General features: G+C 36.9%; 1 protein-coding gene across 1 annotated transcript in view; it reads left to right on the plus strand.

Annotated features, from left to right (window-relative positions):
- The first annotated feature begins 999 nt into the window (after positions 1-999).
- LOC145293357 (uncharacterized) overlaps positions 1,000-10,000 on the plus strand; it is a 585,333-nt gene continuing 576,332 nt past the window's right edge. Inside the window, exon 1 of the mRNA XM_080139996.1 lies at positions 1,000-3,725. Coding sequence (XP_079996122.1) covers positions 1,277-3,725 — 2,449 coding nt within the window. The 5' untranslated portion in view covers positions 1,000-1,276. The remainder of the gene's footprint in view (positions 3,726-10,000) is intronic.

A 10,000-nucleotide genomic window follows, 5' to 3' on the forward strand; every position in this document is an offset into this window, starting at 1 on the left:
ACGATCTCTTCCCCCATCCTCATTCGCGACTCATCTTCTTTCTATTCCTCTTTCATTTCTATTCCTCCTCCTACTCCTCCTACTCCGCCCTTTCTTTTCTTCTTTCTCCTTCTCCCCCACAATTCTGCCGTTCGCTTTCGCATTTTCGCGAAAGTCTCACACCTGCCGAAGAAGCTCCACTTTGAGCACACAGCAAACGCACACGCACGCACACGCACGCACACGCACGCACACATGCACGATACGTGTACAATGGTACACACTCACATGCACACCTAACAATGCACGCGTTTACGCATGTATTTACTGATGCCATGCGTGTACATGTATCTACTCAAGATAACGTGTATATCTAAGCACGTATACGCGCACGATGAGCACACGCCTAACTAAAGACAAATGTTTAATTCTACATGCAAACATTAAAGTAAATATTAGACCTTACCAAAACACATTTCTACAAACATTATTACTCAGGTCTAGTGTATTCACATATACACACGCATACAAACAAAATCATATATCTAAATACGCATGCATATATACACACATTTACTGACGCGTGCATCCACACCTACGAATACACATTCACACACATACGCACAAAAGTATATAACTAATGGCACGCGCATACACTCACATAATTACGAAAGCAAGTCTACTTATATACACACCGCATTCACGAAAACAAGCACCACACCGATATCTTGTGAGATAGGTATTCACACCTACATGTACATACCAAATTACGCATAAGTATATATACATATATGCTAAGACACTCGTGAACATCTAGGCATACACACTAAAGCATATACATACAAAAGTACATACATAGCTGCGTATTACTTAGACAAAAGGTACCTATATGTACACACCTACAACTGTACACACTTAAGTAGACAGACGTGTACGCGTACACATTTACACATACATAGGCACGTGAGCGCAACAGATATTCACGCAAAAGCGCGCTCGCGTACACACGCACACATCAGCCATTTTTTTTTTATCGAAACTGATTTCATTGAGAAACTTATGAACAATTTTACGCGCGTTCAGCGTCGACGCGCTACGTCAAGAAGACACAATTTCGTAGTTCTTCTTTCTTTCCTCCTCCTCCTCCGCCTCCTCTCTCTCTCTCTCTCTCAAATCGATTCCAGTTGTTTTCTCTTTCTTCTATGTTTCTCCATCTTCGCCTCTCTCTTCCTCTACCCGCTACTTTGTAGCTTTCGCTCTTTCTCTTTCTTTTCTGATCAGTGGATCCGATTGAGAAATGGAAGGAAAGCAAGTCACTGACATCCCCACCGGTACCCCCACCGGCACTGCCGCCGCCACCACCACCACTACTTGCACTACTGCCGCCGACACCGCCTCCGCCATCGGTAGCAACTTCACAGGTGATGAGGAATCGGCGAGCAAAAGAGAGGGCAGTAGTGACGACATTGTCGAGCGCGAACGCGAGTCTGCATGTTGCGTCGCCGTCTTGCAGGCGACGACAGCAACAGATGAGAACAGCCCCGTCGAAGAGAGGAAAAAAATGGAGATTGAGATGAACGAGGACGGGTGCTGTACGGTCAAAGTGGCCGTACCCCAGTTGAACCGGAGTCAGAGCAGGGACTCCAAAACACGTCGGGAGAACAGCGAGACGGGAGAGCGCACGGTCAACAACCAATTCCAATCCGGAGACCAGGAGTGCAATATAGAAAACGAAACCGGCAGAAAATTCAATAGGGATCGAGATTTTATGGACAGTAGAAACCTGACGAGAAGTTCGTGCCGGCAAGTTTCAACTGGCTACCAAGAAAGAGGGAGGAGAGGAATAGGAGGCAGGAACGACATGTGCGTAGAGCCGCTTCCGATATTAAATCTACCCGAAGAGCCGACTGTTCGACATGGACATCATACCATAAGCCCAAAGGATTACAGTCCTACTCGTAAAGGTCAAATGGAAACGAGCTTTTCTTATCCATGTCCTGGAATTCTTGTTAACAGACGAGAAGGGTCACCACACGATGGCGTTACCAGTGGAATAGCAAAGTTTACCCGATTTTCTTTCGATGAAACTTTGGGAAAACCTAACGCAATGGACAGTATGAGAGACAGAAGAAGCCTGTCTCCAGATATCTATAGAGATAAAAGAAACCTTTCTCCGGATATGTACATAGGAAAACGTACCCTGTCACCAGATATATACAGAGAGAAAAGGAGTCTCTCTTCGGATATGCCCACAGAAAAAAGAACCCTATCATCGGATATATACAGAGAGAAAAGGAGTCTATCATCGGATATGCCCACTGAAAAAAGAACCCTATCACCGGATGTATACGGAGAGAAAAGAAGTCTGTCATCAGATATGCCCACAGAAAAAAGAACCCTGTCACCGGATGTATACAGAGAGAAAAGGAGTCTATCTTCGGATATACCAACAGAAAAAAGAACCCTGTCACCGGATGTATACAGAGAGAAAAGGAGTCTATCTTCGGATATACCAACAGAAAAAAGAACCCTGTCACCGGATGTATACAGAGAGAAAAGAAGCCTGTCTTCGGATATGCCAACAGAAAAAAGAACCCTGTCTCTGAATATAAGCGCAGAGAAAAGAAGTTTGTCTCCGGAGATTATAACCACAGAAAAGGAATCTAGGTCTGAAGCAGATGCAACCGGTGCCAAGTCTCCAGGAGACGCATGTCAGATAAAATACCCAAAGAAAAAAGTGACCCTAAAAATGACTAAGTCGGTCAAAGAATTTAACAAGACTATGGTCGACGAAGATGAATACCTATTGGAACCGCCCGGAACAGGGAGAAATCTTCAACATGAGCCGGAATCAATTCTACGAGTCAAGAACGAAAGAGACCCTTCCTCAATTGAAGTCCCTCCGGCAGATTACTCACGACGGCGCTCAAAGATTGAAAGTTTCGGCGCCAAATCAAAGCAGTATAAAAGCATTGCACAATGCGAGTTTTGCGCCTTGCATCTTGAGAGAGTTCTCAGAGGTGACTTCCCTCGGTCCCAGTATATAGATCCGCGCAAGATCCGTACCAGGAGCTCCGAGATCGACACGACTGACCAACAAGCGCGGAGGGAGAAGTTTTACCATCATCCACAACGGTCAGTTGGAGATGTCATCTATCAGGAGATTTATAGTGACGACAGACGGGAACAGATACCACCACCCCCCAACAGCGCACACTTGATAGGGGCCAGCGGTAGTTCAAGAAGCAAACAATATTTCCAGAATTATTCCAACGAATTCGCACCGATGAGTCGATCTATAGACGTACCAGATTTGCCTCCAAGTTTCAATCCGGGCAGACGGCGGACTATTGAAGAGCTGAAAAACTTTTCAATCACGATCCCAGTTCAGATAAAAAAGCAGCCATCGCAAGAATCTACCGGGCGGCAATCGCTGGCCAACAGGCGTGAATTAGGACACTCGGTGTCGCAGAAACACTACAGCACAACAAGAGCAAAAAGCAATTCAAGAGGTCGTAATTCGATCCATGGTCGAGAAGGTCGCCATCAATCAGATGTTCATCGGAGTAGGAAAGCGACCTTAGCGACTCGCGATCTACCAACCGGAACGTTCACTTCCCCAGAAGATCCGACGGCTTTGGACATTTTACTGTTGGAATCCAAGCCATCTAATTATCTGTGGTTGGCATTATGTACAACTATTTTTTTCAACCCCATCTTTGGAATTGTTGCTCTTATTTTGTCAAGTAAGTTTTTTTAAAATGCTTTCTTGTTTGTTTGTGTTTTTTGTTTAAAAACATAAATACATTTTTAAATTATTAATTATTTTTAAACAACTCAACTGGTTTTTAAAATTGCTTCTAGAGAATTATTTTTTAAATTATTTTTCTCCCCCCCCCCCAAAAAAAATAATGTTGTATTTTTAATATTTACTTTCAGGAGCCTCTTAAAATATATTGCTTTAACAATTTTCTTTTCATCGATTATAATTTTTTTTGATTAAATTGTGTATAGGGGGTTATTTTCTTAAACTATTGAACATTTATTTGGTAATAAAAAATACAATTTTTAATAATATTTATTTTAACGAGAACACCAAACTTTATCGATTTTAGTTTGCAGATAATCTTGTAATTAGGTTGGTGCAAAAATAATGTTTTTGGACGTTCAACTTCATGTAAAAAAACATTATTTTTGTATCAGCCTAATAGTTTTATTTGTATATATTATTATTTTGTGAATTGACTTTAATTTAAATATAGGAAAGTAAACGAATTTCCCTAAAAATGGATATATATATATATATATATATATATATATATATATATATATATTGAAAGTCTTGTGTTCTAAATCGCACGCAAACACAAAAAACAGAAACACTACACACACATACACAAACAAACGCGTACACACGAACACGAAGCTATTTTTATGTTATTTTTTTAAAGTTATGGTCAATTTTTGCAACGAGCACCAGCGTATTATAAGCACCCCAACCTCCCCGTGTTAAGAACGGCTTTCAGAATAAACACCCTCCAACCTCGAAAGCCGTTCTTAACATGGGAATGTTGGGAGTGTTTATTTCGGAAACCGTTCTTAACATGGGGAGGTTGGGATGATTATAATACGCTGGGGCACGTCGTAAAAATTGATCGAAGTTATTTTATATATCATACATTTTTTTACATACCAATATTAGAATATTTTTAACGAAAACAAAAACGAAAACAAACAAAAGTAAATACACACATTTTCAGAATGATATATAAAAAAAACAACTAAATTATAAAAAATAACAGTACTTGTGCAGTTTATTGATCTTGTTATTTTTTTATATGATTTTCAAGTTAAATTCAATTTTTACGGCATCTTATTTATTAAATTGTTAGATGAGCGTACAGAATAATTACAAAACGCATTCCTATTTCTATATCAAGAATAAACTATAAATCTATGAATAATAACGTTATTATTTCAGCATGGCCCGTATTCCGAATTTATTTATTTATTAACACTTCCGGTAAAGGTTCAAAATAGTTAACAAAGTTTCATATCCTCCTCCGATCCTGGATATGACCTTAAACTATATCCGATGGTGAGGGCCCCTAAGGGAGTGTGGAGCCACCCTTTCATTACCATTGCTCCCAGGTCCACTCTGACCCGGAGTGGTAGCACCTGTTAGGGCCCCCAACTATGGGTTAAATAGAATACGACTTAAAAAACAAATATACTATATTAAAAAAATCGTTCTTCAAAATCACCAGATTCGGCATTAAATCACATGAAAAGGGTTGATATGCCGTAAAACAAAACAACCAACCAACCATATCCTCCTCATGTCAAAAATGGATTTCAAATATTAACGTTATCATTTCATGTGTGAATCATTATGCAAATTCTATCTAACCATGCACCGTGTAAGGGTAAAAGTAAGGATGTAAAAACTGCAAAATAAACACCACCGTGGAGCGCATCTTTGGCTAAGTGGACGTTTATCTGTTTGAGTTTATTACGAGTCAGAAATTTAGGGGGGATCACTTAACGCAAATATTCAACGGCATGAATGGATTTAATCCTGTTAATAAAATCTTTCTTTCATTTCGCACTATGCACAAATGCAGAATAAACACCACTGTGGAACGCATCACGGAATGGTGGATAGATATCAACGGTAGTTAGTGTGGAGACAGAAATATAATGGAAACGAACGCCATAACTCAATTAGATTAATAGATTCAATCCTGTTGAGGGAGTAATACAACTTACAACTGGTTAAAACTTAAATTTTCCTGGTTCTTTCAGCGGTGATGAGGATATTATTATTTGCCGGAGACCCTTTAGCAAAGGTTCATAAGTTGTGTAATTTTTATGTGGTGAGTTCAGTTCGATATCTAAATTAATGATAAATCGATCACTGTTATTGCATTGACTGACTGTATGAACAATATCAGACAACCTAGTTTCGAATGCTAATACTTTTATCTGGAAAGTTTTTCTATTTAATCAAAAAATACACCCAATCTAACCCAAACATCTCACTAAACCTTATCCTAACCCTAACTCAAACTCTAATTTTATCGAAAATTCATACTTTTAGCGATAGCACCCGGTAATATCGTATCTAATATATATATATATATATATATATATATATATATATATATATATATATATATATATATATATTGTTCTTGTGATTAAGGAAGGTGGTGGTTGAGCAACACTGCTGGGGAAGCATGATTTAATATACTGTTTTGTTTTTAAATCCCCGAAACAGTGTTTCATGGTAAACGATAGATTATCCATAAAATTACCATTAGGACGATTGTGAATTCGAGAGAGCAAGGTGATGCATTGGTTGCAGATAATTAAATAACTTACTGACTAAATCGTTTTCCAACGAATGATAATAAAATATAAAAATTAAATAATTTTATATATAGCTTTAAAGGTTAAAAAACTTCCAAGACTCTCTCTCTCTCTCTCTCTCTCTCTCTCTCTCTCTCTCTGTATATATATATATATATATATATATATATATATATATATACTTTTATGTACATAACTTTATTAATATATATATATATATATATATATATATATATATATTCAAGGTTGAAAATATTCAAAATATTAGAATCACTGAATTCCAACAAAGATCATTGATAGTGCTCAATCAAAGAGAGCAATTTCATAATTTTTATTTTCTTTATGTAAATATAGTCATATCTCGCTACGATGTGCAGACTTTTTCGCTTATTATTGATCTCATCAGGCAAGAAAAATGTTTTGAAAATTAAAAAAATTCGAAAAACTTTTCATAATTGTAGAGGAGGAAATATTTTGCATGCTCCACGTTAGACATGGCAAAATACTTCCTCCTCTAAAATTATAAAAAGTTTTTCAAGTTTATTTTTAATTTAAAAAAATTTTCTTGCACTATGAGATTAATAATGATGGAAACAGTTTGCATATTGTAGCAAGATATGACTATATTTACATAAAGAAAATGAAAATTACTTAGATATGTGAATTTGAATACAACGGCGGCGTCCCCACGCTGCTAGCATCGCTTACATTCAAGTTAGCATTAAACCACATAATGAACTGCACCCTCATCGTAAAATTTAAGCAAGCCATTTTTATTCTTTTTGTTGATAATATAGGTTTTCTATCAAACAATATATCACAATCGCGTTTACATCATCAGATTCACAAAGTTCAGCTAACTCAAGACAGGTCAGTACTAAATGGATTACCACGGCAGGAAGACTCTGCTTATCACGGCATTGTTTCCAGTAGCCCTCGACTTATCCTAGTAACTGAAATCAAGCAATACCGGTTTATCAAGCGTGTGACTGGTTCTTTTCCTAGGAGGAACCCTTACGGAGAGTATCTATTGACTCTCGAGATTTGAGATTTCTTTGATATCTAAATATTAAAATTATATATTTTGAATTCGTTCAATCAGTTTTCTGAATAACCACGCATCCTCCTTAAACAAACGTGTCAACAAACTGTCTTTTTGGATCAATTTGTTCGTGCACGTTGATTTATATTTATATCGATTTATTTGGATACGCATATCCCCTTTAGTCTTTCTTAATTGTATAAATGCGTGCCTTTTTTTATTTTTTCTAAAAATAGAAACAACACTAATAAACATGAAATGCAAAAGCTCAAACAAAAGTAAAGTAGAACCCCGAGATACGATGGCCCCAGGATACTTGTTTTTTCGGATTAGATGCGGAATACGATGTTTTCTCCGGCCCCTGGTTACGGTATTTGCCCCGCTTACAGTATTATATATAATGTTATTTGATTATGTACATGTGTATTATATACTGTACTGTATTTTGTTACTAATTTCAATGCCGTATCCCATGCTTCTACTGTAACAAGGAATAACAATGTTTGTGCAACACTATCACTTTTTAGACAAGTCTCTATTTTCAATTATTTTTTGTATAGAGTTACATTCACAACTTCCAGGCTTTTGTTTGTTTTTACGAATACTATGTACAGAACGAAACATTTTCCCTATGACAACAATATACGAAATAAAAACAATTTTTCATAACAACAATATACAAAATTAAAACAATTACTATAAAAATGAAAACAGTTTTTGATAATAATAATAATAATAATGTAAAATTAGTTTTTTATAACAATTATATACTATATATTATATGTAAACAGTTTTCATGAAAATCATACACGAAATTAAAACAGTTTCCGATGACAATAATATACATATGACAACAATATAGTGACTAAAATCAGAGTTAATTTCGAATTTTTCCTTTCGGAAAACGGATAAAAAATTAAAATATTTTCTTTCACCTTATTTTCAACGTTTTAATAAATAACAGTTTTTTTGCAACATACTTCCATGAAAATATTTCTTGTGATTCCTATCTTCACAATAACAGTTATGTGCAACTTTATTTCTTCTGAATAATAACAGTTAGTAACCTTGAATTTGTTTATAATACCAGTTTTTATATTTTATTTCTTCATAAAGCGGTTTCTTACGCAACTCTTTGTCAGGCAAAAAAAACCCTTTTCATAATTGCAGTTTTTATACCACTTTTTTTTTCCAATATCTGCTTTTATGCTAAATTTCAGTATCAGTTTTTTTTAATGGAGTCTTTTGTTAATAATAAAAACTACGAAAAATAACAGTTTTTAATCTGCATTTTTTTTACTTTTTATGTTTATTACCTTATAAACCAGTTTCTTTATTTATGATATATTTTCTTTACAATAACATTTTTTTTAAATCCTGTTTAATAAGTACAATTTTGATGCAACTTTTTTTTTGTAGTGATTATTTTTTTAATAAATTTAAGTAGCAGTTTTCATGCAAACTTTTATCCATCATAACAGTTTATACGTTTTCTTAATTACACGACATCTAATATATCTGTCTCCATATTTTCAAACTCCATATCATATTTAGGGGCCTCAAATGATTGGATTTTTTACAGGCCGTTCTTTCATGGGTCTTTAAAGGTGAAAAATTGGTCAAAATTGAAAAATTCATTAAACATCGTGTACATCCATCTTAGTTTATTTTAATTTTTAATTGGGTTACATACGGGTTACGTTGGTATAGTGGTCACGTCACCATCTTTGAATGCTGCAGTTTCGATCTAGACTCTAGCTGATGGTACCTAAATACTTCTTTTTTACTTTTGAAATCACAACTCTATAATACAGGGTGACCCCCCCCCCCCAAACGGCCCAACTCTAATTAGGCTCCGTTTCTAAGTGTTTTGTCTGAATGAAATGACACTTTGGTCATAACTAGTTTATTATATTCAAAACATTACATCAAAACACTAGGGTCTTTGGCCTTTTTATCTCCGTTCTACAGCATATGTTCTAGATGGCCTCCATTTAGCTCCGTGCATTTCTTGAGGCGCAGCACGAAGTTGTCCATGACGTTCTTACAGACCGAATTGGTAATGGCTCTCATCGCCTCCCTGATGGCTTCCTTGAGTTTCGTGATGGTTCTGGGTTTCCCTGCGTAGACTCTGTCCTTAAGATAGCCCCAAAGAAAAAAATCTGGGGGGGGGGGAGGTTAGGTCCAGGCTATGGGGTTCCCAGTCAAAATCAGTCTTGAGACTGATCACTCGGCCTCCAAAATTCTCTTTCAGCCAATCTTGGGATAGGTTTGAGGTGTGAGAACCTGCTCCGTCCTGCTGGAACCAGAATTTGCTCATGAGCGACGGGTAGATGATCTGGAGCTCACTCTTGAAGGTTTTGAGGACCTCTACATAGTGCTCCTTGGTGACTGTCACTGATGCGCCAGATTCTTCGGTGAAGATTGGTCCGATGATGTCTCTGGCCGAGATTGCAGCCTACACCTTGCACTTAGGAGAGTGCAGCGGCTTGGTGGCTACGTCTTTGGGTCTGAACGACCTCTGGAAGTGGGCTTCATCTGAGGTCCATCTTGGTGTCTCGTCGATCTTCTCGAGCATCTTAACTGCCATAGCTCTCCTCTGCTTCT

This window comes from Euprymna scolopes, chromosome 14, assembly GCF_053919585.1.
Source record: "Euprymna scolopes isolate OS-2025 chromosome 14, ASM5391958v1, whole genome shotgun sequence".
Taxonomy (NCBI): Eukaryota; Metazoa; Mollusca; class Cephalopoda; order Sepiida; family Sepiolidae; genus Euprymna; species Euprymna scolopes.